We start from the raw sequence: 26961 nt of genomic DNA on the forward strand, positions 1-26961 counted from the left end.
CAAACAAGAAGGTTGGATTCATTTCATATTTAATACTTAAGTCCTAAAAATGATAGAAACTGTTTCTCTTTCTTAGTGAAAACAGGTGACTGTAAAAGTCAAAAAATATCAGTGTCCCTTTGATCCCATCCTAGATTTTCCTGCTGTCAGGTGGATCCATCATAAACAGTGAAGGATGTATCTCTGAACTCCAGGTATTTGAAAGTAGAAGACACGATTGCATATATAATAATTAGCAGCACAACCTAAAGAGTTTATCTCACTCTGAACAGCTGTTTCCTCCAGACTCAGGGCCAATATTAAGAGAAAGTCAACATATTTACAAACAAGATTTAATAACGCTCACAAGAATAGAATTTGTCCCCAAATAGGGAAACTACACATTGTTTCAGAAGGTTATAAATGCAGTGCCTGAAAAATCCAGCAGGTAAGCAGCAGGACTGTTTTTGGAATGGTCTGCTAGCAAATAGAACAGAAGCAAACTTCTGTTCAAGAAGCATTTCGTCAAGGGAGTATGGGAGGGACAACACTATTTACATCCCAGTCTGCAACTTCTCCCTTCTCCCACCCTTAGTACCGTCTGTTCATCTTCTTGAACTTCTCATAGTGATAGTCGTCAGTGGCCTTCTCATTAGCAGGACGCTTGCGGTTAGGAGGGGACCCTGCAAAGGAAGAGAAAAAGCTGTTTGCCGTGTTGGAAGCCACTGATGGGTTTCAGCTCTGCTTAGGCTAGGACCAAGCCCGTCTCATTCCCCACAGGAGCCCCAGTGCCTACCTTGGTAAATAGGAACCTGGTAGGGCCTCAGTAAATACTTGTTATTGAGTGAATGAAAATTAACATAGGGTGGAGTCAAGTGATAGTATGGTGGTATATGCAGATGTCAGCAGCAGACTAGGTGGCCAGACAGTCGGTGTTTCACTGCAGTGAGAATCTGGCTATGTACAAGGCCTGGTGCTTAACACTTTCAGATATGACTTCTTTTAACCTTCACAGCAATTCGAACAGGGGCATGTTGCCATCACTGTCCAGAGTGACTTCCTCAGGGTCGCTCAGAAAGCAAAAGTAGGTTGAGAGTTGAACCCAAGTCTGGTGACACCAAAGTCCTTGCTTACTATGTGTGAATAACACAAAACTCTGGCAATCAAAGACTATGCAACCAAGATGGTACAGAAAATAATTTCCCAAGTAGGAGGGAAAGGAAAACAATAGCCTGCTCAGCTTTTCCTTAGGATCATCCCCCCTCCTCCCACTGGTGCTGGTTAGCAAGAGGGAAAGGGACACAGCTGGATGTTGCTAGTGGGGGAACAAATCACCCCACTTTTAGAGGAGCATTTGGTGACTTCTTGGCCTGGAGCCTAAGGACATGATATAGGCAAAAACAGTGTTTAAAAGGGAAAGATGGGGGGATCCCTGGGTGGCGCAGCGGTTTGGCGCCTGCCTTTGGCCCAGGGCGCGATCCTGGAGACCCAGGATCGAATCCCACATCAGGCTCCCGGTGCATGGAGCCTGCTTCTCCCTCTGCCTATGTCTCTGCCTCTCTCTCTCTCTCTGTGACTATCATAAATAAATAAAAAAATTAAAAAAAAAAAAAAAAGGGAAAGATGAAAAAAAAAATAAATAAATAAAAGGGAAAGATGAGAAACAACCTAAGTGTCCAGCCAGAGGGAACTACAGTATATCCCTACAGTAGAACATGAGATGGCCACTCAACAGTAAAATATCTATCTACTGTCATAGAGAGACATGGAGGGCACACTACTAAGTAAAAATCTATGAGATCCTATTGTATGTATACAGTATATGTTTCTATACACGTTTTTTTAAAGTCTGGAAGGTTATACATAAAAATGTTAGCAGCGCATATCTTTGGGTGAAACTGTGAGTAACTTTTAATTTATTTTTGCTCATTGAAATGTCCTAGTTTTTTAATTCTCTATTGTATTTGATAGCCCAGTGAATCCTCGGAGCAACCCCAAATGTGTGGTTTTATTACTATCCCCATTTACAGATGAGTAAACCGAGGCCTGGAAAGGGGAAGGCACATGGCCATGGTCCAGAGCACAGAGTGGAACCCAGGTGCCCTGGCCCCACAGCCCAGGCTCTACCCCAGCCAAAGTCCACCCTGCCTCCACGGGCCCCAATGACTGCTCCAGGCAGCTCTTAGGCCTCTGATACACTCACGCTCAGGCTCTGGCTTCTCGGTGTCACCCACTCTCAAGGGTCGGGCTTTGGGCTCATCTTTGTTTCTCCGTACGGGGGCATTGAGCTCCTCATGATAAACTGGATCAAAAGAGACCAGGGAATGTGTCAGACAAAGTATGGGAACGAGGGGACCTCACACCAATGTGGCAGGGCTACTTCCCCAGAGCTTACATCGGTTGTGCTGCACATAATTCACGGCCATGTTGGTGGGCACGAAAGATGTCTCACTGTCTTTCTTCTTGTTCTGCTGCTCTGCCAGCAGACGGGCCTTGGCATCCTCCGTGGAAATGATATTTTTTATTTTAGCACTGTGGGGAAAAAGGAACCACATGTGTTAGATTGCCTTACCTTTGGTCCTCAGACAGAATTAATGGTCAGGCTAGAAGCCCACCAGTGCATAAGGAGATCCACTTTCTTGGAGCACAGTGCTCTACAGTTTACCAAAGCTAGAAGTCCAGAAAAGAGGAGGGAATCTAGATGTCTTCCAACTTCCTACAGCACCCAAAGAGGATTCTGACCATCGTATTTCTTCCATAACAATCCTGTGTTAGAGCAGAGGTTTTGCAAAAAATAAAAAGGAGGATCATGGGGTAGGTAAGCCTTCAACATTGCTCCTGCTAGAATAAAAGAGAGGAATACAAGGGTCTGAATAGAACTGAAGAGCTGTGAACAAAGAATAAAAGCAAACACTTGTATACAAATATCGAATCAGGGATCCCTGGGTGGCGCAGCGGTTTGGCGCCTGCCTTTGGCCCAGGGCGCGATCCTGGAGACCCGGGATCGAATCCCACGTCGGGCTCCCGGTGCATGGAGCCTGCTTCTCTCTCTGCCTCTCTCTCTCTCTGTGAGACTATCATAAATAAAAACAACAACAACAACAAAAAACCCAAATATCGAATCATTATGTTGTATACCTGAAACCAATATAATGCTACTGTATCTCAAGAAACAAAACAGCACACTTTTGCTTTCAGGAGACTGTCCCTTAAGTCTCATAACACCAACTAATCCTCCAGAGACACTGTGGGCACAAACATCTCAACCTGCCAGAGAAAATATAGTTGTTATTTGTGAGTTTCCAAGGAGACAGTCCCCTTAACTGGAAAGCAGAGCGCTCTTCAGTGGGCTAGGGGCAGGAGAGAGGCCAGACCAGGAGTCTGAAACGTACTCGATGCCCAGGTCCACCTCGGGGATGCCGCTCAGCATCTGGTTGGAAAGCATCTCTTCGGTCTTCTTTGCTGAGGAAACACGGATGTTTTCTGGAAGTTCGTAGAGACAGTCCTCTGCATTCTTTGGCTTGACTTTCTGTTCTTCATGTTCCACAATCCCTTTCCTCTTTTTCAGCTCTGTCTCAATGTACTTCATCCTGAAATGAGAAAGCCACAGGCCTCAGGGAGAGGCAGGAAGTTCACAAAACATGTCTTTGAAATTAGTGATCCCCAACACTGGCCCACAGGGCAGTGATGGTCCATGAAGTTTTCATCAGTTCATGGAAAAATGAGATACAGAAAAATAACTTGAATTTTTTCATCAAGCAAACTTTTTTCAACTTAAAGCAGTAACCTCTATTATGACATTATGCCCTCCCAATCTATTGATGTTAATAGATGTAAGGCTCATTGAAGACAGAATGATAATGGTAGATGTAGTCATTTGTTTAAGTCTTGTTAACAAAAAAGTGGGCAAGTCCGATGTTTCTTCCTACAATGTTCAGGAAAATATTACTAGTCAAGGAATCTAAAATCCCAAGAACCACCCTTTTAAAGAATTTTTAGGGGGATGCCTGGGTGGCTCAGCGGTTAAGCATCTGCCTTCGGCTCAGGTCGTGATCCTAGAGTCCTGGGATCGAGTCCCACATCGGGCTCCCTGCATGGAGCCTGCTTCTCCCTCTGCCTGTGTCTCTCTGCCTCTCTCTCTCTTTCTGTCTCTCATGAAGAAATAAATTAAAAATCTTAAAAAAAAAATGAATTTTTAGGAAAGCCTAGGTGGGGTGACAGGCCAACTTTGCTGCCTTTGGATAATTCTGGATAATGTCATCTGTGACTAAATATTTTGGATTCTATCTGGCTGGAGTCAACCCCTAATCACTCACAGCAAACTGATACCCACATGTCGGCATCCTCATCCCTTCTGTTGGTTTCTGCGGAAAATGACGTCCCCAGGTGGAGGTCTTCCTCTTCACTGATCCTGAAAGGAGAAGCAATGAAGCAGTCTTAAAGTCACAACTCAGTGAGGCCAAATTTGATATTATACAAGCAAAACGTGCTCAAAAAAGTACTTATGGTTGGGGAAAAAAGTGCTTATGGTTGGGAAAAAATATATATATGATACATAAGTAGAAGAAACAGAAGAAAGCAAAACTGTTGGCCTCTGGAGATTTCTCTGGGGAATGAGTAGATACTTCTATTTCTTACTTTTCTACTATTTTTATAATTGTGTTTTTATGTTCTTTTTAGGACATAAAAAAAAAAAACTTCTACATGGATTTGAAACACACTAAACAATGCACCTTTATGAAAGGAGAGTATCTGTAGCACACTAAGCTAACTTTTCAAGAGTTTTTGCTTTTGGGGTGCCAGCAGGGCTCAGTTGGTTGAACATCGAACTCTTGATTTCGGCTCAGGTCCAGATCTCAGGGTTGTGGGATCAAGTCCCCCGCTGGGCTGCATGCTCAGCAGAATCTTCTGGAGATTCTCTCCCTCCCTCTCCCTCTGCCCCTCCGCCAGCGCATGTGTGTGCACACACACACTCTCTAAAATAAATAAAATCTTAAAAAAAAAAGTTTCTGCTTTCATTTGTTTTTAAGCTACATACCCTTTACAAAGCACAAAGGAAACTTCAGGATGTCTCACTAAAGCTGCTGCTGCAGGCCCCAGCTCTCTGGGGTCACACAGACCCAGGCAGGGCCTATAGGTTAATGTGTATCTCAGTGATGCCTGCACTTACTTATCTTTGCCTCTTTCCTTCAGTTTCTTCATGTCCACCATACCACCTGTCTTCATCTGAAAGGGATCATCCTGCAGAAAGCAAACACAATTAAAAGGAAGCATCTATATAATTGGCAGTAGCCTTCTTTTTTAAAAAACACAACCACCCACTGGAGAGCAGCCACAGCTTCCCATTACCCAAGGAGGACCCCACAACTTACCACTAGGGTAGTCTCTTCTTGTACCTTCTCTCCTACCAGCAGGGCCACAGCACTGAGCAAAAACAAAAAAGGAAAAGTGAGAGAGTGAGAGTGAGAGAGAAATGGCACAACCGAGATATGAGAAAAAACACTTAGGAAGTTTGTACGTTTGCAACATTAGAGCAAAGGCAAGGTCTGAGGAGTGGGCCTCAAAGCCAGATGGGAAAGCCTACAAGCATGAAATGGAGTTCCGCGAGCACTGGGTTGGGGGCGGGGAGGGTGAAGTGGTACACTCTCTTACAAGGCCATTTGACATTATCTTGGCATGGAAACCTCATTACTAAGATTAGCCTTTGGGCAAAATGAAGCTGAAGGCAGATGTAGAAAAATACCTATTGCACCCTTATTTGGTGATCATTTACGTTTTGGCCCCTACTAAGTAGGGGATTAACTGACAAATTATGGCACATGCACGTGGCAGAATACTATGCTGCCCCTAAAAAGTTTTTTTGGAAAAATAACCCACAATGTTAATGCCCGAAATGTGAAAATGAGTTGCAAACAGCATAGAAGGAAAGCACTCACAATCTCTACAAAAGAGACAAAACAGATTGGCCAGAACATTGAATGCTAACACTGGTTACCTGTGGATGGGAGAAGTATGGGCGCCGATTATTTTTCTGATTACACTTTTCTAAATTTTCCACACTTCTAACAGTAAATGTGCATTTCACAATCGGGTCCAAGAAAAACATGAGTTAATATATCGGGTGCAATAAAACCACGAGTTAATAACCCGTTTCTGCAGCTCTGGAGCAAACCTCAAGACCACACAGCTGAGACCATCTCCTGATTAAACATCTTTAAACAACGCTGCACTCCTTTCAGGGCAGTGGACGCCCTACAGTGTGTCAAGAGAAGAGGCTCTGAGGTCTTGGCGACGGCGACCCAGGCGGGGGCGTATCCCTGCCACCACCGCCGCCGCCGCCTCCTCCTCCTCCTCCGGGTCCCCCGGTGGTACCCACCTCACCCCGTTGGGCCTCTTCCTCAAGTTTTGCACCTCGCGAGTCTCTTCCAGTTTTAATCTGAAAAAAGGCAACGCACAGACTTAGAGACCCTCGGCGGAACCCAGCCTTAAAAGGCGGCTTCGACGGGTGCCCGGCCCAGATGCCGAACGGCCGGCACAATGGTCCAGGAGACGACCCCGCGCTTAGAACCACTGGGTGTCAGATCCACTGTGCATCCTGGGGACACCTCTCCCAACCGTGCGGCCTTGCGGCGGGGGCCTCAACCCTAGGAGCCTCAGTTTTTTTGTCTGCAGAAAGGGACAACAATCTCGGCTCACAAAGAGGCGCCTCGCGGGGGCGGAGTCCCACGGGCGGCTCTCTCTTCTTGCCCCTTGAAAGCCCCATCCCAAACGCACCGAACCTCCTCTGAGTCCTGCTCATCTTCCTCCGACTCCGAGTCGGCCCGGCGCCGGCGGAAACTCTTGCCGGTGACCGGCATGGTAGCGCCGGCCCCGCGGTCCCGCCGCCGCGCCCCTGTGCCCGGGCCGGGGCTGCTTCCGGCGCGTAGCAGTGCGGTCAGAGCGCAGCGAGCCCAGCGCCGGCCCCGCCCGGCCCCGCCCCACGCTCGTCTGGCCCCGCCCCCGGCCCACACTGCCCGCCGGCCCCGCCCCCAGCCGTGGCGTCCGCCTCTCCGATTGGGCGGCCGAGGGGCAGGAGGCGGGGCGCGGTCCGCGGGTCCCACGGCCCTGCGCCCTGCGGCTGTGGGTGCGCTTAACTGACAGGCGGCGGCGGCGCGGTTGCGACGGCAGGTGAGTTCCGGGCCGCAGCCGGCTGCTTCGGGGGCCGGGCCTCTCCCGGCAGGGGCCCCCCTGGCCTGGCTGCGGGCCGGATGGGGCCTGGCCCTGCCGGGTGCGCAGGACGCCGCTGCCCGGTGAGCGGAGCCCGGGACCCCCGGCCGCTGCCGCCCTCTCCCCTCCTCCGGCGGCGCCGGGGGGTGCCCTCGGGGCCCCGATGCCCCACTTGCAACCCTGGGGGGCTCGTTGCTGCTCCGGAACTGGGGGCCGCCATCTCCTATTTCTGCGGCGCCCGACCCAGCACGAGTTGAAAGCGCGAGTGCGGCGTCTGGGGGCGCTGACTTACTCCCCCAGGGTCTGGGCCTTGACGTGCATTTTTTTTCTTTAGGGATAAAAGATGACCGCCTCTTAGCAATGGTAGATTAAGGTCCTGGCGCCGACTGCCCCGCTAGTGGGGGCCTCCAGCCACTTCATCCCTGCGTCCGAGGTTTCGAACCCACTCCGGGGGGTTTGAGGGCAGAGAGAGGGCCCTTTGTCGTGTGCTTGCCGGCCGCCTCCCCGGACCTGCAGGGGCCTTGTTTTCGTCCTTTGTCACGACGACTGTCGCCCTGCCCTCCGCCTTTCCACCCCGAGGATGCTGTGAGGATTACGTTTATTTGAAAAGAAACAGGCAAACAGGCATCAACGAACCGCTTAGGAAATAACTAAATGTATCGAGGATGGCTTACAGGACTTCTAGAAACCTCTTAAATAGTTTTCCCTTTCTCAGTATAGGCCGGTCCTTTACCCCGAAAGCACTGCCTCTTACTAAGCACTGCTGTGTGGCAGGCACCGGGCTAAGCATCGTCTCTGTGAACTCCCACAATCCTATGAAGTAGATCGAGTTATTTTTCATTTCGCAAGCGAGGAGACTTTGGCTCAGAAAGGCAATAGGTGCCTAAGGTTACCCAGCGCGAAGGTGGAGCAGGGATCAGTGGCAGGCCCACCTCTGCTGCAGGTTATGCACAGTAGAAGCTCAGTAAATGTTTGCTGTAGCTGTTGTGATGGTTGGTTGGGGGGAGGCGCTGATGGAGACTGTTTTGGTTTCCTCTTCTGGAAGACCATTCAGAAGCAGGGCAGCACTTCTGGAATGCCTTCCTTTTCTCTGGAACAGTCTCTCGAGATTGCTGCTCTTTTTCCTTGGACCGAGACAGATGGACTCAGGACTTCTTGGAACAGCTTTTTGGCTTTGGTCAAAAGCCATATATTAAAATCTCAAAGTCTTGCCTTCTGCAGTCTGGTTCAGCGAACCCCAGATGCACCTGGGAATCACTGGACACCCTGTCCCTGCTGGCTGAAGGGGAGGCTCCCTGGGCACTGCTGCGGGAACCCAGGGAGTTCCATGTCTGCAGACGTCACGCTTTTCAGAGGTGGCTCTGATTTTGCCCACCCAGCAACCCTCCTACTAGGAGGTATTGGACAGCACTAAGGAGAGGGCCAGAAGGCCAAGGACATTTCTAGACCCCTCTTCTCTTCTGACATCCCAGGCAGGAGCACCTGGTACCAATGAGCTGTCCCTGCTTGGCAGGGCCAGAGTGCCCCGTGCTACTCCCCTCCTGGGTTGTGGCAGGTCTGAGATCTGTTTAGCAAAAGCAGTGCTTGGAAAGTGGCAGTTGTGAATCTGGCAGTGGGTGGCTGGGCAAAGGGGCTGCAGACTCTTTAAGTGTTGCTGGGCCTTTTTGGGGGGTGAGATGAAAGTGCTTCTCAGAGGGAGCCTCCAGGAAATTTGGGTTCTCTTTAGAGATGTGTCATGTTTTGGTTTTGACAGTGGTGGTTTAAGGAAATGTATGGGTTTGGCTCATTTTGGGTTGGTTTGCTAGCAGCTCCTTTCTGGAGTCAGACTTGTTTCAGGGTTCAGTGAACATTAATGTCTAGGTAGATTTGGGATGAAGCAAAGCCATTGCAGTTCACAGCCTGGCTGCAGTAAGTGTTCAATAAAATTTTGTTGGACTAATTTATTTATTCAGGTATTTCCTGAGCTTTTACTATATGAAGCAGGCACTGTTCTAGGTGCTTGAAGTATGCCAGGGAACAAAAGAGATGAAAGATCCCTGATCTAGTGGACTTTAGGTTGTTGTTGTTGTTGTTGTTGTTGTTTTAAGATTTTATTTATTTGAGAGAGGGAAAATGAGAGCATGAGGAAGGAGGGGATAATGGGGAGGAGTAGAGGAAGAGGGACAAGAGGACTCCACACTGAGGGCGGGGCTCTCTATCCCACGACCCTGAGATCATGACCTGAGCAGAAATCAAGAGTCAGACGCCCAACCAACTGAGCCACCCAGGCACCATGGACGTTAGGTTCTAATAACATAAGTATGTAAAGTATATTAGCGGGTGATGACTGGTATGGAAATAGAGTGAGGTGAGGGAATCACGAATAGGAGGTGGGACCGAATTGCAAATTTAAATTGATATATTCTCATTTGTGGTTAGGTCGGTAACATGATATAACAGTAGAGTGAATTCTAGGTCCTGACTCTCAGTTCAAGCCCCAGCTCTGCCAATTTACCATGTGACTCTGGGCATGACCCTTCCCTTCTCTGAGCCTCTTTCCCCACTGGAGTCCCTGTTCTGCCATTTGCTGTCTATGAGACTTTTGGCATGAACCCCTCTGCGCCTCTCCTGCTTTGCGGTTTCAGGGTTTTTCAGTCTATATTTCTGCTTTTACTTGAGCACTCCAGGGTTTGTGGCTTCTCAGTGGCCGGGACCAGTCACTGCTTCCAGCCTACTAACCCCACAAAACTGCCAGCCTGAGGTGGCCCCAAACCCATGCCCTCTCCAGTGAACTGACTCTTCTTCCAGAGCCTGGAACAAGTTGCAGTGCCAGGCTTCAGAGGTATTCTCCTTGACTTCAGGAGTTTAAGTTGAGAAGAAAAGTGCTTTGTGAATCATGACTCAGAAATGGCTCCTGTGAAGGAGGCCAGAGGAAGCTGCCCTTAGAATGAGGGTTTTGGCTGGGAGGAGGTAAAGATCGTCCCCACTTCAGGCTGGCTGGAGCTGTTTGGGAGAATGTGGAGCTGACAGTTCAGAACACTGACTTCAGGGAGGGCAGTCCTGGGTTCAAAACCTGGATCAGCAGCTCAGTAGCTGTGTGACCTCCAGCCAGTTACTCCACTTCTCTGACCCTCAGCCTCTCCTCCTTTAGTGATGGAGGTGGAGGTGGAGATGGATTGAGCACCCGGTGTTGCCTGCCTTCCAGGACAGCGGTAAGGATTCAGTGAGTGCCATTAGTATCAGTTTCACTGCATGGGGCCATTCTAGGCAGGGGCGAGGTGAGTAAGGCAAATGAGAACGGAGGTGTGGGGGAAGCAAGACTTGTCAAGGCCACTCCCAAGGCAGTGGGTTCTGCTTGGGTGTCAGGAGGATGTTGAACTCTAGGGAATTAGGACTGGGTTGATGGAAGGGATGTATTTGGGCTTTAGGGGAAATGGAGTTGCTTGGAAATAGGAGAGAGAGAAGAGGGCAGGAGGAAGGAAAAGGGATCATACTCTGAGGGTCTGAGGGGTATGGGCAGGTGTGTGGAGTGTGAGATGGCTGGTATGATAAGGATCAGGGCAGGTAGGTGTCCCCGTGTTGGCAGGGGCTTGGCAGCATCCCATCTCCCGTCCTAAGGAACTGGGCTCCCAGCTGGGAGGAGGAGGTAGCCAGAACTGCCAGGAAAACGATGAGTAATGGGCACCCTAGGCCTGGTCTGAGTGGCTGGTGCCCGGCCCAGAGGTGCTGCCTGTCTGCCTGGCTGGAGCACTTCCCCCCTTCCTTGCTGCAGGTTCCCCTCATGCTGAACCCTATCGGAAGCCTCACTGGGGCCTGACATGGGTGGGCTCTGTGCCAGACCTGCCAGGGCCTCTTTCCTGCAGCTTTCTCTGCCCCAGGAGAGGAGGCCAAGCGTTCAGAGCAAGTTGCTGAACGCAGGGCTAGCTGTCTCATTGCCTCCTTCAATTAGGGTCAACCCTGAGGCTAACGTATGTGAAAGCAGCCAGCATGGGGTATGAGCACAGGAAAAGGTGGCTGCCACTAGTAACGATCACATCCCCAGTGGCTGCAAACAGCTACCCTGGTGTTGAAATACAGGCCTATGTGCCCATGAGGGCAGGGCCCAAACCTGGCATGTGTCCCATTACCCCAAGCCAAGCCAGTTGGGTACCAAGATAAAACGAAGTGAAAGCTTCTAGGCAGTGGAGATAAATGCAACACAGGCCTGTTGACCAGGTGCTTCTGACATTTCAGGTGCTGTGTGCAGAACAGTAAACACCCACGGTTTACGGTACTGCCACTCAGCTTTTCCTTCCATACACACTGATGTTTTTAACCATCAGCTCTGAAAAAAAATGTTAATCAACTTCAAACTTTTCTTTTTTTTTAATATTTTATTTATTTATTCATGAGAGGGAGAGAGAGAGGCAGAGATACAGACAGAGGGAGAAGCAGGCTCTATGCAGGGAGCCTGATGCGGGACTTGATCCCAGGACCCCAGGATCATGCCCTGGGACAAAGGCAGGTGCTAAACCACTGAGCCACCTAGGGATCCCAACTTCAAACTTTTCTGTTGGGCGTGCTCCTTGGTAGGCAGATAAATTTAGATAGTGGATCTAGGAGGAATTTTGTCAATATGTATCCAGAGCCTTCAGAACATACATTTTGACCCAGTAATTTTTCCTGGTTCAAAGATGTAGTCAAAGATTTATATCCCAAAATATTTCTCACTGCCTTTTTTATAATCGTAACACACACACACACACACACACACAAATATCCTAAGTGGCTAAGAGTAGGAAAGCAGCCAAGTAAGGGGTAGCTTAAATTGTTTTCTTTTTTAAAAAATTTTATTTATTTACTCTTGAGAGACACAGAAAAAGAGGCTGAGACATAAGCACAGGGAGAAGCAGGCTCACCACGGGGAGCCTGATGCAGAACTCATCCCAGGATCATGCCCTGAGCCGAAGGGAGAAGCTCAACCACTGAGCCACCCCAGCATCCCAGGTATAGCTTAAATTGTATGTGAGATGTTATTCAGCCATTAGAAATGAAGTTGTTGAAAAGAAGTTTAGTGACAGGAAAAATCTACATGATATAAACAGAAAAACCTTGTATACAAACTGTATCTGTTACATTCTAGTTTCATTCATACACATGAACAAGAGTAACTAACACAGTAACCACCACCACCACCACCACCACACCCCTGAGGATCCCAGGTGATTTTTATGCCATTTTATGTTTGTCAGTGTTCTCCAGCTTCTACAGAGGTGTATATTAATTTTATTGAAGCCACGTAAAAAGCCTTTTTCTATTTTCAGGATAGGCGGGAGGAGATGAAAAATTATAATCTAACACGGAAGTTAATAAGACAAAAACAAAGGCATTAAGAGAGGATCTTCAAGTGAATGAGTCACATGGTGAAGGGTTAGACTTTCAAGCCACTCAGCAGCTGAGGCACTTCCTCTGTCAGGTATTTTGGGACCACTCAGGTGCTGCCCCCTCTCTAAAATGGACCTCAGGTGTCCTGTTTAGGGTCTGGAGAGCCCCCAGGGAATGGAGGTCAAGCTTCCCCAGTGTTCTCTCAGGGATCTGGGGAAAAGCAAGGGCCCAGGAGGGACAACTTATGTACCAACTAGGCCAGACAGACTTTCTTTTTATTTTGGAAACTTTAAAGATACTTACAAGTAACCTATCAGGTTGTGTATTGTGTATTACAAAAGCAACATCAGTTCATTGTTAAAATGCAGACAAGCAAAAGAGAAGGAGACAAAAATCACTTTGATTCCATCCCCCTGGAATGATGATAACATCATCGTAGGCACAAAGCAAGATTAGTTTATCAAAGTGGAATTTTTCTGTGGTGGTGTTTTATGGCTTTTTATACTTTTGATCCATCCAACAAGTATTTACTGAGAAGTCACTGTTTTAGATGCCATTCTAGGTATTTGGGCTGTAGCAGTGAACAAAACAAGTCCCTGCCCTTGGGGGGAATGTGTGTGTGTGTGTGTGTGTGTGTGTGTGTGTGTGTGTATGCAACCTCAGAAATTTTTTTTATTTTTGAAAATTTTTTTGAAATATCATTAAAATACATATAAAATGTAGCATCTTGGTCATCTTTCGTGTGCAGCCTCTTGGCATTAAAGCACATTCACACTGTTGTGCAACCATCACCCCCATCCATCTCCAGAACTTTCCCTTCTTCCCAGACTGAAATTTCGTCTCCATTAAGCATGACCCCTCCCTCTCCCTGGCAACCACCATTCTACTTTCTGTCTCTATAGATTTCATTCCTTTAGGTAGTTCCTAGAAGTGGAATTGTATAGTATTTATCTCTGTGTCTGGCTCATCTTACCTAGCATAATGTCCTCAAGGTTCATCTTTGTTGAAGTGTGAGTCGGAATTTTCTATCTTTTTAAAGCTAGAGAATATTCTGTTGTATGGATATAGCACATTTTTTGTATCTGTTCGTCTTTTGACGGACCCTTGCATTGCTTCCTCCTTTGGTTCTTGTGACTAATGCTGCTATTAACATGGTGTATGAATATCCAAGTCCCTGCTTTGAGTACTTTGGGGTGTATACCAAGAAGTGGGGGGCACCTGGGTGGCTCAGTCAGTAGAACATGTGGATCTTAATCTCAGGGTCACGAGTTCAAGTCCCACATTGGGCACAGAGCCTACTTACAAATAAAGTAAAAGAAAAAATCTTTAAACAAAAAGGGACTTTTGATCAACTTTATTGAGCTATAATTTACATGCACCAAAATGCATGCACTTTAAAGATGCAATTCCTGAGATTTCATAGGTATAGAGACCTGGCTAAATCCCACCCCAGTCAAGATCTAGAACATTCCAACACCACAGAAAGTTCCCTCTTGCCTCTTTATAGTATGGACTCACCCTCTGCCCCAGGCAACCACTGACCCAGTTTCTAATGCCTTAGATTAGTTTTATCTGTTTTGAAATTTCATATAAAGAGAATCATAGACTATGTACTCTTTTGTAACTGACTTCTTTGACTCGGTTTAATGTGCTTGGAATTGCCCCTGTTGCTGTATATCCTGGGCTCTTTTTTTTTTTTCTTTTCTTAAGATTTTATTTATTTATTCATGAGAGACACACAGAAAGAGAAGCACAGACACAGGCAGGGGGAGAAGCAGGCTTCATGCAGGGAGCCTGATGTGGGGCTCGATCCAGGGACTCCAGGATCACGCCCTGGGCTGAAGTGCCTGCCTTCAGACAGACGGCTGAGCCACCCAGGGATGCCCTATCCTGGGTTCTTTTTGATGCTGAGTAGTATGTCATTCTATGAATACACTGTTAGTTGGCTTCAGTCTCCTGTTGTTGGACCTGGGGAGGTCTTTGCAATTTATAAAGTTACTATGAATGTTTGCATACAAGTCTTTGTGTAGAGGTATGTTTTCATTTCTCCTGTGCAAATATCCAACAGTGGAATTGCAGGGACATGTGACAAGTATATGCTTGACTTTGTAGGAAACTGCCAAGCTATTTTCCAGCTTTTGACATTGTTTTACAGTCCTATTAATGAAATTCTTTCACATCTTCAGCAACACCTGGTATTATAGATTTTATTAGTTTTAGATGTCCTTGGTGTTGTGAGATGTTATCTCAAAAACAATGTTGAGGGATCCCTGGGTGGCGCAGCGGTTTAGCGCCTGCCTTTGGCCCAGGGCGTGATCCTGGAGACCCGGGATCGAATCCCACGTTGGGCTCCCGGTGCATGGAGCCTGCTTCTCCTTCTGCCTATGTCTCTGCCTCTCTCTCTCTCTCTCTCTGTGACTATCATAAATAAATAAAAATTTAAAAAAATAAAAATAAAAATCTTAAAAAAAAAAACAAAAACAATGTTGAGCATGCCTTTATGTGATTGTTGGCCATTCTTACCTGGTGAAGTACTTGCACAATCCTTCACCTATTTCACAAAATCGGACAGTTTATCCTTCCACAGAGGAAGTGAACACTTTATCCTCCTTTGGTTGTATATATTTTGGATATTTGTTAGATACATGTAATGTGAACATTTTCTCCAAGTCTGTAGTTTGCTTTTTCATTTCCTTAATGGCATCTTTTGAAAAGAAAAATGTTTAATTTTGAAAAAGCTCAGTTTTTCAATGTTTCCTTTTATAATGAAGACCTTTTGTGTCCTAAGACATTGCGGACTCCAGACTTGCAAAGGTTCTCTCCTATGATTTCCTCTAGAAGTTCTAGAGTTTAAATATTTACTGCTGTGAAGTCTGAGACCAGAACTGGCCACCTGGACTATGCCAGGGCTTGTCATGGGGGAATCAGGGATGTGGGATCACTCAGATCCACCCCTACTGAGGGAGGTGCATCTGCAGTAGCACCCTGGTAGCTCCATGGATGGACCTTGAAGGCTCTGCGGCATTTGCAAAGCTCCCAAACCAAGTATACAGAAAATTGGTGGACAGGGGCTACCTGTCACATTATGGCTATAGGTTAATCTGGATTGGGAACGTGGATGTTAATCAACTCCTATTCTTCACAGATTTGTAGTCTCCAGGGCATTCAGGTACTTCCCACGGTAAAAAAGACTGCACAGGTAGAACAGTACAGAGTTTTAATCAAAGGAGGTGATGTTGGGGCACCTCGGTGGCTCAGTCATTAAGTGTCTGATTTTGGCTCAGGTCATGATCTCAGGGTCGTGAGATTAAGCCCCGTATCGGGCTCTCTGCTCAGCAGGGAGTTGACTTGTCCTTCTCACTCTGACCGCCCACACACACACACACACACACACACACACTCACTGCTCATGCTCTCTCTCTCAAATAAATACATCTGGGTTTTTTTTTTTTTTTTTTTTAAGGAGATGGTGTTCAGTTGCTGCTCACAATAGCTGATACCCCAGGATTTGGAGATACAGCCCATAATGTAATTGCTGGCAGCCTGTTTTTGACCACATTGCTAGTAAATTTGAAGACTAAGTGCAGAATTTCCGGTGAACGGACATCAGAAGCCTGATAAAGGTGCGGTGTTGCTCTACTTCATTGCTCCTTCAGGACATAAGCTTAAACCGTTGGACATTGAGTTTATGTGAAAATGAATGTCATCTCACTTATTGCCAAAGCAGACATGCTCACTCACATCAGAGGCTTGCCAATGGTTTTAAAAAAAAACAGATAAAGAAATACAAGCACATAAAATATATTGGGGGTCCCAGATGGTTCAGTCAGTTACGCATCTGCCTTTGACTCAGGTCATGATCCCGAGACCTTGGGGTCAAGCCCCACGTCAGGTTCCCTGCTCAGTGCAGCATTTGCTTCTCTTTCTCCCTCTCCCTCTGCCCTCCCCCACCTCCCACTTATGCTCTCTCTCTCAAATAAATTAATAAAAATCTTAAAAAAAGAAAAAGAAAACATACTGAGTTTATGGAAACAGAAGGTGAGGAAGAGAGAAGGCTTGTTAAAAACACAAAGGACTAAAAAAAAAACAAAAACAAAAACACAAATGACTGTTTAGCCCTCGTTATGGCAGGTAGCAATCATGTGAATGAAGTGAGAGGCAGAAGAGTTGGAGGAAGGCAGGGTGCTGCCGGGGTTGAGAATGGTGAACATTGGGGCTTTACAATTCTAAGAAGTATGTTGATAAAAACACATGCATAAGCCTTAAAAGATGTCACTGATCACGTATGCTCTGAGAAGGGCAGCAGCAGGAAATAGCAGCGGGGTCTGGTAATGGAGGAGCCAGGCAGCATGCCCAGAGCCCTCCAGCACAAATGGAAGAAGGGAGTGTGTGGCTTGGGGAGGATCTGCAGATGCAGCAGATGACTGATGTGAAGGCCAGAGAAAAAGGGGAAAAACTGAAGGACTCTGGAGCTGAGCTCTGGCAGTGCCATGAGCAAACGAAGAACTAGAGGAAAAAGAATTAGGGGAAGATGTCACATCAATTTGAAAATGGGAAAGCAATCTGTGCATCTCAATGATGTATATTGGAATAGCCCGACTATTTGAGAACCTTGGAAAAGAATAAGAAGAAAGAGAAGATCTTTTAAAACCTCTATTGGCCACCAATTACATAGTCTGTGTTCTATTTCTAAATAAGCTTTGTGTATGATGTGAGGTAGGGGTTAAAGGTAATTTTGTCTCCCATATAGAGAACCTCTATTGAAAGGACTGTCTTTTGCCTGTTGAATTATATCCGTACCTTTAAAAAGAAAAGATTTTATTTATTTAAGAGAGAGGAGAGGGGAGAGAATGAGCAACGGGAGGGGCAGTGACAGAGGGAGAAGCAGACTGCCCACTGAATGTGGAGCCCAATGCAAGGGCTAGAACCCAGGACTCCAGGATCATAGCCTGAGCTGAAGGCAGATGCTTAAATGAACCACCCAGGCACTGCTATCAATACCTTTTTTGAAATCATTTGACCACATATGTGCAGGTCTAACTCCAGACGCTCGCTTCTACTCTCTTGAGCTGTGTGTCCGTGTTTGAGTTAATGCCACACTGACTTGATGATTGAATCTTTATAGAAAGTCCTCACTCAGATGGTCTAAGTCTTTCATCCTTGTGCTTTTTCCAAATTGTTTTGACTTTTTTCTGTATGCATTTTAGAACTAGCTTGACAATTTCTACAAGAAAGCTTGCTGGAATTTTGACCGAGATTGCATGGAATCTGTAGACCAATTTGGGCAGAATGGATATCTCAATATGGAGTGCACCAATCCACAAACATGGTGTATCTCTCTATATACTTAGATCCAGTTTAATTTTGTGGATAGGAAGATTCAATATTTACATTTCTAGTGGCTGCACAGTACAACAGAGTGTGGGTGTGTCATTATTTGTCTGATACCTGTTGTCATTAGCTTAGATTATGTCCAGTTCCCCCCATTATAAACAGCACATATCTTTTATCATTCTGTCTTTGCACACACCCTGAGTATTTACTTGGAAAAAATCTGGAGCCACGTTAAACCTCTGGACTCTTCTTTGCTATTTACCTTATTTAAGATGGTGATTTGCTGTGAAACGTGGAATGTCCGTGAGCCAGGCTCATTTTGGTGAGATCCCAACAGCACAGTAATTTAGAACAGGAGGCAGTAAGCTATGGAAGCAAGCCCAGGTTATTTTGCAGAGCTCTCAAGCTAAGAATTTTTTTAAAGATTTTATTTATTCACGAGAGACACAGAGAGAGAGAGGCAGAGGGAGAAGCATGTGGGGAGCCTGATGCGGGACTTGATCCCAGGACCCGGGGATCACGATCTGAGCCAAAGGCAGGTGCTCAACCACTGAGCTACCCAGGTGCCAAAGAATTTTTTTAAAAAATTGTTTTAATACATTTTTTTTGTTTTAATACATTATTAAAAAAATACAAAGAATGTGTGATAAAGATTAACATGGCCCACAAAGCCTAAATTATTTACTGCCTGGTAGTTCCTAGACAAGATTTGCCAAGCCCTGATTCAGAGCATGGCTCTGTACCAGATAATCTGATCAAATACCCACCCATGACTTACTAGCTAAGGATTGACTGTGGCCAAGTCCTATAGTTAACTAAGCTCTAGTTTTGTTTCTTCTGTAAGACAGGGGCAATGAGGGTATTTGGAGGGTTGTTGGCCACAGGGCTCTTTTCCCCCCCATCTGGATTTGGAGGAACTTAAGTAGTCTGATTGCACATGTGAATCAAGACGGGCCTGTCACCATCATCCTTGTCCTAAGCATCGTTTGTAGCTCTGGGCATCAAGCTCATAAGCTGGCTCTGTGATCTAGCTGGAGAGATGGGGCACACACCAAAGACCCTCCCTCCCCACTCTGCCCATCCCCCACATGTACTGCAGCTTGCCAACCCCGTGCACTTAACCTCAGTGGAAATGGGGAAAAAAATTAAAAAAAGCAAAAACCCAAAACCCTAAAAATCTGGCTTCAAGTGAGGAAGCTTGGAATTTAGAACCTTGAACCCATCATTGTCATGTGACTATTTTAAGTGTTAGCTTCTAACTGCCTCTCCCGTTTTGAACTGCCCACATCTGGGAGACTGTGGCCCAGTAGGGAAGTGGGGTGGGGGGCAGTGGTGACATATGGATGGGCTCCGTTGTGCCTCTAACCTGGGGTTGCTTAAGACTTGAAGGTTGGGGATTCTGAGCAGCACAGGATCCTTGGAAGAGGCAGAAAGAATGATCTGAGGGTCCCAGTGGCATGCGTGAGAGGGGCTGAGCCTTCTGCCTGGAGGGTTAATGTGCTGTGGCTGCCAGAGGGAGCAGTAGCTGGAGAGGCCCTTGGCCTCTCTTATAGACCCTTAAAGGTCAGTGCTCTCAGGGATCATAAAAGTAATGCCCAGCAGTGGCTACTGAAGGGTTGCACACCCTCAAGGTGGGGCTGGCTCTATTTGCCAGCTCTATACAAGCCTTCTTTCGCTATCCAGGTAGTGGTGTGTTTTTATTGTCCAGCTTATAGGTTGCCCAAATATCCAAAAATTCACTTGCCTCCTCCCACCGCCCCCGGAGGAATTTGGGCCAATTTTCAGCCTCTGGTCGGTGCAAAGAGGGATTTTAAAATAATAGAGCTGCATGAAGTATAGCTGGTTTGTCTTCCCAGGTGCCCTGCCTGAGGCCTCCACTCACCCCTGCTGACGCGGCCACCACTGTTGGCTCTCCACTGTCCACGGAGGATGCAGATGTCAGCTGCTCCCTGGGGGTGTCGCTTTACACAGAGGTAGGCCCACAACCTTCCTGTCTCCAGGGTAGCCCTTAAACACGGACTGAGGAAGAAATTCTTTTGGGTGAAATAACGGAACTGTGGTTATATCTTTTTTCTTCTTTCAAACCCTTATCTTTTAGAAGAACGTGCACAGATGAAATGGTGTCGTATCTGGGAATCTCCTGCCAAAAAAAAGAGGAAGTGGGGGGTTGGGCTGAAGCAGGGTTGGCCATGAATGGCTCATGGTTGAAGCCAGGTAACGGGTGCATGGGAGGGAGCTGTGCAGTTTTGTCTGCTTCTGCGTGTTTACATTTTCCCAAGTTAAAAAGAGAGCGAACATGGGCAGGGCCTTGGCTGTAGCACTCCTTCCTGTGAGACATGAGCTAAGAAGGACGCCCCGTTTCCTAATCTGTAAAATGGGGTGAACCACAGCTGCCTCGAAGATGGCTGGGGAGGTTTGTAATGAAATAATGCATGGAAACCACTCAATGTGCTACCTGGAACCTGATGGCACCCGTGGCACCTGTTCTGGCTGGGAGCCTGGGCTAGTTGCCCCCTGGCTGACCATTTCTGATTGGGAGGGGCCTTCCAGGAGAGGTAGGGGTCAACCTCCTGTGGTGGACACAGACCCTCTGGCTTTGATTGAACCACCTTGATGCCACTCAGTCCTTGGTTGGTTTGGACCTTTTGTGGCAATGGTTTGGAGCTAGAATCAGCAGTCAGGTGGGGGTGTGATTTCTGCTGAAGTTTTGAGTGGCTAAAGTGAATTCCATTTTTATACATTTTCTTTTGAAATAGTAGTAACTCTCAGGGCGTTGCCATAAATGTGCTGGGAGGTCCTAAATACATTTCACTCGGTTTCCCCCAGTGGTACCATATCTTTGATATGTCTATAGTACAGCATTCCATCCAGTAAAGTTGACATTGGTACAACCCACAGGGCTTATTCACATTTCACCAGTTTCACATGTAGCCATTTGCGAGTCCTTGAGCAACCCGTTGGGATCAATGTCACTGTCAGGCCCAATTCCCAGAGAAGGACACTGAGGCTCAGAGAAGTTAGGTAGCTTCCTCGAGTCACCAGATGATATGTGGCAGAGCCAGGATTCAAGACCGAAGTCAATGTGGTGAACCAGTAGCCCCTGCCTCCCTCCAGCAGTGGCTGCCATTAACCCAGGCTCCCTGTGTTTTCTTGTAGGTGAGACCAGGCCAGAATGGGGGACTCCAGGGACTTTTGTCCTCACCTTGACTCTATAGGGGAGGTAACCAAGGAAGACTTGCTGTTCAAATCTAAGGTAAAGGGTCAGGCTTTACAGGGCTGGGGCCCACACCTGGGGCACTGCGGTCCTGAGGTAGAGGTGTTTCCAAAGGTTTATGGAAGATCTGGCTTCCCGACAGTCTCTGCTTAGCCTTTTGTGTAAATGGAAGGGCTGGCGTCTGTTTCCGGGGGCTGTGTCTTAATAGCCGTTAATTATCACTTAGCCCACTCCATTTGGAAGCCACCGATGCTCAGTGCATTAGCTGCCAGAGTGGGAGCATGGAGCCTTTCCAAGGCAGAGAATGAATCATGTTTTGAGAGTCCATGGGCATTTTGACACCTGTGACCTGAGGAGGGCCCTGAGAGGCCCAAAGCGCAGGTGGGCCTCTCTGACTGGGGTTTCCTATGGTTCAAAATCAAACAATATGAAAATATCAATGTCGAGAAATCCCCCTCCCACCCTGTGCTCACTCTCCCTGTCCCACCTTTAGGGAGCCACTTAGTTTCTTTTGTTCCTTTTCAGACTTTTTAAATACAAATATGCTGATTTTTTCATTTCCCCCTTCATTACCTAAAAGGTAGCATACTGCAGATACTTTTGTAACTTGCTTTATTCACAGGACAGTGTATCCTGGAGCTCTTCCAACCCTGTGTACATAGACAGTTTTCTCGGTCTTTGCCCTGGAATTGCATGGTATCTCGTTGTATGAGCCCCATAACTGAGCCTCCATGGGTGGGCACCCTGGCTCTTCTTCTCATGTGGGGGATATGATGCTGTGATGAAGGGTCTCCTGGAAATGCCATTATGTGTAGGGGGTGGTGGGGAGGACAGATCAGAGGGTAGAACATGTGGAGGACACACTCCCCGGGAATGGGGTCCAGGGTCAGATTCCTAGACAAATTGCCAGCTCTTCTTTCCGGGCACAGGTCCTGGGTTTGGCCTGAGCTGGCTTCATCTGAGCCTGCAGGCAGGATCAGGTCTTCAAAGTACCTGTGGCTTCTTTTGAAGTAGTTTCTCGCTTCTCTGTGGTCTGGAGGAGGGGTGGAGTGAGGCTGTGGTGTATTGCACTAACGCTGGGTTCTCTCTGAGTCTGCACAAAGGAATAAATGAGACAAGCCAAGGGCATTTTCCTCCAGAAGAGACAGGAATAGGGGGACCTGAGGGCAAAGAAGGGAGCAAGGAGGGAAGATCTGGACTGGGTCATACAGCCTTTTGGAAGTGTTAGTGCTTCTGGACCTGGAAGACTGAGAACATCTGGAGATGTCTCAGGCCTGTATTTCTGGGAGCGTGTCTTCCACCCTTCTCTGAGCATCCAGGAATCTACAAAATGAAACCATGGTTGTTTTTAAAATACCGGAAGAGGTAGGGATAGGAACAGGTCACAGTGGAGGAGATACAAATGGCCAAGAAACTTCTAAAAGAAGATACTTGACTTCACCAGTGGCCAGGGGTATTGCTGGTGATAGCAAGGTGATGGCATTTTCATCTGCCGGGTGAACCACAGGCCGATGCGATCAGCGCTGACAGTGATGGAGGGAAGGAGACCACACACATGCTGGGCTAGATAGGCATTCCTGTTCATTCGGAGATGCTATTCCACTTCTGGGAGTTTATCCAGCAGAGACATAAGCACCAGTTATAAAGATACAAATGCAGCAGTCTTTATCAAGCATCATTTGTAAGAGAAAACTGGCAGCAGTCTGAATATTCATCAAGAAGGGAGGGGGTCAATTGTGCTGTGCCTACAGGGTGGAGCACCTTGTGGTCATTGCAAAGGACGAGGTGTGGTGTCTGTGTACAGACTTGGAAAGGTGACCACAAAAAGGTGGCAGAAGCATGAGTCAGAGGAATACGTATAGTATGAGCTTATTTTTCCTACAAATCACACCCCTTGCCCTAAATATGTGCATATACATCTGTATCAGAAGAAAGTATGAAGGGACATGGTTTACATTATTCCAGCACATAGATGCTTTCTGCATTTATATTCTCTCCTTTTTAAAAAATATTTTATTTATTCATGAAAGATACAGAGAGAGGCAGAGACACAGGCAGAAGAAGCAGGCTCCATGCAGGGAGCCCGACGCGGGACTCGATTCCGGGACTCCAGGACTGCGCCCTGAGCCAAAGGCAGGCGATAAACTGCTGAGCCACCCAGGGATCCCCCTGCATTTATATTCTCTACTTCAAATTGTGTATCGTGTGTATGTATCATCTGGACTATTAGAACAAGCATACCCAGTGCCTGGCTGGCTCAGTCAGTAGAGCACGTGATTATGGATCTCGTGGTCTTGAGCTTGAACCCCACAGAGACTCAGAGCCTACTTAAAAAAAGAGAAGTGCTTGATACTGTTGTCATTCAAATGACTGAAGCAAAAAGGACGCCCTGGAAGATGGAAGTGAATTGTTGAAATCAGAAAATCACAAGAGATAACAAATTCAGGAAGGTTAGGGGCTACTGCTTCAAGGGCATGAAGTAAATGGGTCTCCTGCTGCCCATGGCAACCTCAGCAGGAGACCCTGTCAGGCTGTGAACCTCTGTTCCAACTTTCTTCACCTCAACCCGACAGAGCCATAAACTGTGCTTCATGAGAATGAGAAGTTCCCCTTGGAAGCATGGGAGGAGGAGGTCTGCTTTGCTGGTGGGGGCTCGATGACTCAGCCTCCCCAGCTTCCCTTTCCCAAGCCTGCTCTGTAGCCCAGCAGGACCTCAGAGCCTCAGTTCCTCATCTGTCCAAAAGGAGTGCAGCATAGAGTGGCGGGAATAATGTGAGCAATGTGTGAAGGACTTGGCCATGGTCATCCTCAGCAGGTGTCCCTCTTGCTCTGACTGAGCCCCATGCTGTATGTAACTGCTGTCAGAGCTGGCACTTAGAACCCACCTCCACTGATTGAGGCCCCTTGGGCACTGTGGAGGCTTACCTGGGAATTGCTGTTTGACACATGTGCAGACAAGATTATTTAGGGCACATTTTAAGTTGTAATGAGACCCTGAGATACAGTATCTTTAATGAGGTAGACGTTTCCTTTTCTCTCCTGGAACAGTCCAGAGCTAGGTGGGATGGCAGGCGGGGTGGCGCTGCCATTCTTAACACATGGCTTTCATCTCTGAGTGCAGAGTGCTTGCCTCCGCTCCTGCCTTTGCATTTGCCTTCCAGCCAGTGGAAGAAGGAGAAGGCATTGGGGGTGGGGGGGCGCACGCGCGTGTGAGTGTGTGTGTGTGTGTGTGTGTGTGCATGCACAGCCTAGAAGTGGCACATATCACTTCCATTGTCACTGTGTCCAGAACTAAGCCTGGTAACCACAGTGAAGGTTGAGAAATAGTCTGCGGCTGGCTGGCTGTGTGCTCAGCCCAGAGCCATGCATTCTGTTACTAAAGCGAGAAGGGGAGACACTGGTAGACAAGAAGCAGGCTCTGCCACCCAGAAGACCAGAGCACTCAGTGTTTTCTGTGGTCAGCAAACATAGTGATCTCCCAGTTTGTACCAGGCTCTGTGAAGTCACGAGGGTAGACAAAGACCATCCCTCTTTCATGGAGCCCAGAGTCTAGATGGGGAGAAAGGCTTACACGGTCATCAAAGGAAGAGTGGAGGGCGCGATAAAAGAGCATATTAACAGGTCTCTTTAAGTTTCAGATGATTTTATGGAAAATGTTTTTGCAGCACATGATGAAATAAAATTCAAACAGTAAAGTGTAAAGTGCCCTGTGAGGAAGGATATTTAGATTGGCAGGTGGGTGAAAGCCTTTTCAAGGCAAAAAATAAGCCTTTAAGTGGAGAGCTTTGGGGTACAACCGTTGGCAATGGTGGGGGTGTGTGGCACCTCTGGCTGGAGTGGCTCCTTCAGGCTGCTCACTCTTGGCCCTTCCTCTCACACAGGGAGCCTGTCAGTCATGTGGTGTTACTGGACCAAACCTGTGGGCCTGTCTCCAGGTAAGGCATCCTTGTCGCCTTTGGGAGTGTGGAGCTTGGTCTAGACTCTGGGCTGGGAGCGTCTGTCTCTGGTGGGTACTCCTGGAAACCTCAGGCAGGGACACGGGGCCTGGATGTCTCAGGTGCATGGCCCAAACCAAGAGGGCGCCAGAGACCGCACATCCCCCAGCTGGCCACCTGGCAGCCACTACAAATAACAAGAGAAAACAGGAGGTTGTGGAAGACCCTGGTGTAAATGATCCCATCTGCGCGAAAGGCAACATCTATACTCGCACATCTATGTGAGACTTGCTGTAGGCATCTCGGCTTGGCTCTGAGCCCTGGCTCTCCTTAGTAGCAGCCTGTCCCTGGGCCAGCCTGGGTCTTGTCTCCCAGCCTGTAAAGGAGAGGCCACATGCTGGGCAACTGTCCCTGCCTCGTGCATGGGGTTAGGGGAGATTTGATGAGATATGATGCCTGTGATGGGTTCAGCGGGGTGCATGGCCCATAGACCATGCCCAGTAAATCTGGTCACGTCTCATTGTTATTGCTTATTAAAAAGAGTAACAGATATCTAAGCATGGCAGTTTTCTGTCGGGGGTAGTAGGGGGGTGGAATTTGGGCTAGTTTCCATTTTGTTTCTGTAATTCTGTAGTATTTTCCAAATTTTCTAAAAGTATGTATTTATTGCATTTTATAATCATGCCAAAAATGACTGCCACTTAAAATTTCTTTAAAAACAAATACAAGGGCAGCCTGGGTGGCTCAGTGGTTTAAGCGCCTGACTTCAACCCAGGGCATGATCCTGGAATCCTGGGATCGAGTCCCATGTCAGGCTCCCTACATGGGGCCTGCTTTTCCCTCTGCCTGGGTCTCTGCCTCTCTCTCTGTGTGTGTCTATCATGAATAAATAAATAAATAAATAAATAAATAAATAAATAAATAAATAAATAAATAAAATCTTAAAAAAAAAAAAAGTTTTAAAAACAAATACAAAAAAAACCCCAAAAAACCCTGACCTGAGCAGGTAAGGACATCACAGATCAAGTCTGTCTTTGCAGAAGACACAGGGGCCAGCCACCAGGGCACTCTGGTTTCATCCTCTAGGATCTATCACTCCGTTATAAAGTAGATCACAGGGTACAGCCTGGGCCCTCGGGGGACAGCAAGAAATGTGAGACATGGTCCTGCCTTCTGGAAGCCCTCTCCCCTAGGAGAAAATGACACATCCTTTGTGACCAGAGGTCCTACAAGCCTGTATAGTGCTGATCTGTGGAGAAGCAGGCTGATCACTGGGCTGGATGCCTGCAGTTCGGCACAAGGGAGCACAAGGCCAAAGGCGAGGTCATAAGGAACATACAGGCCCCTCTGTGGGCCACAATTGTGGTCCAGTTTGTGGGTCCTAATTACTGCCCCAAAAGGAAGTGTGGGAGAGTGCTGGGTGCCATAGCCAAGCCTCAGCTTGGCCCGCATCTAGCTGTGACCCCACCTGGGGTCTTTGCAGGAGGCCTATAGCCCAGGGCACCCTGCCCACCTCACTCAGAGGTCAGGGGCAGCTTTTATGGTAGCCATCCTGTCCAGCTGGAACTGCAGGTGTGTAAACCTGTTGTCCCATGGAGTGGCAGGGCCTCAGTCACTTGTGGGTCCTGATGGCAGAGATGAGCCAGCCCCAAGCCTCTCCCTTTCCCTCTCTGCAGGTCGCCTGCCCCTATGTTGGCTGCGGAGAATCCTTCGCTGACCACAGCACCATTCATGCTCAGGTGAGTGCTGTGGCCAGGAGCGTGGGCCCTGCAGGTAGCTGGCCCCGAATTCAGGCCCTGGCTCCAGCAGCCTCTGAGCTCCATCTGCCCCCTCTGGGCCTCAATGGCTATGTCTGTAAAATAAGAATAAGCATAACCGGGTTCCTATAAAGGAGCAAGTGCTGATATGCAGGTGCAAGCTTATAGCATATGCATGTGTTTGATCAGTGGT

The 26961-nt window shown here is 47.6% G+C and overlaps 2 protein-coding genes across 7 annotated transcripts in view; one reads left to right on the forward strand and one right to left on the reverse strand.

The window, feature by feature from the left end:
* Positions 1–12: 12 nt before the first annotated feature.
* C16H9orf78 (chromosome 16 C9orf78 homolog) lies at positions 13–6942 on the reverse strand. The gene is made up of 9 exons (XM_072778300.1): positions 6754–6942; positions 6356–6415; positions 5352–5403; positions 5150–5220; positions 4313–4390; positions 3372–3569; positions 2375–2511; positions 2183–2281; positions 13–662 (listed from the first exon to the last, which is right to left on the reverse strand). The coding sequence occupies exons 1-9, from the start codon at positions 6834–6836 to the stop codon at positions 571–573; spliced, it is 870 nt and encodes a 289-aa protein (XP_072634401.1). The 5' UTR covers positions 6837–6942; the 3' UTR covers positions 13–570.
* Positions 6943–6996: 54 nt separating this feature from the next.
* USP20 (ubiquitin specific peptidase 20) overlaps positions 6997–26961 on the forward strand; it is a 43229-nt gene continuing 23264 nt past the window's right edge. For 2 of the 6 annotated variants that reach the window (XM_072778289.1, XM_072778295.1), the window contains exons 1-5: positions 6997–7146; positions 19719–19835; positions 21019–21115; positions 24958–25011; positions 26688–26750. In XM_072778289.1, the coding sequence (XP_072634390.1) occupies positions 21035–21115; positions 24958–25011; positions 26688–26750 (198 nt within the window). In that variant the 5' untranslated portion in view covers positions 6997–7146; positions 19719–19835; positions 21019–21034. Of the gene's footprint in view, positions 7147–12504; positions 12620–15991; positions 16152–19186; positions 19426–19718; positions 19836–21018; positions 21116–24957; positions 25012–26687; positions 26751–26961 lie in introns of those variants that run through there. The other 4 variants (XM_072778291.1, XM_072778292.1, XM_072778294.1 and 1 more) reach the window with 4 other exon arrangements.

The sequence above is a fragment of the Canis lupus genome, chromosome 16 (assembly GCF_048164855.1).
Source record: "Canis lupus baileyi chromosome 16, mCanLup2.hap1, whole genome shotgun sequence".
Lineage (NCBI taxonomy): Eukaryota > Metazoa > Chordata > Mammalia > Carnivora > Canidae > Canis > Canis lupus.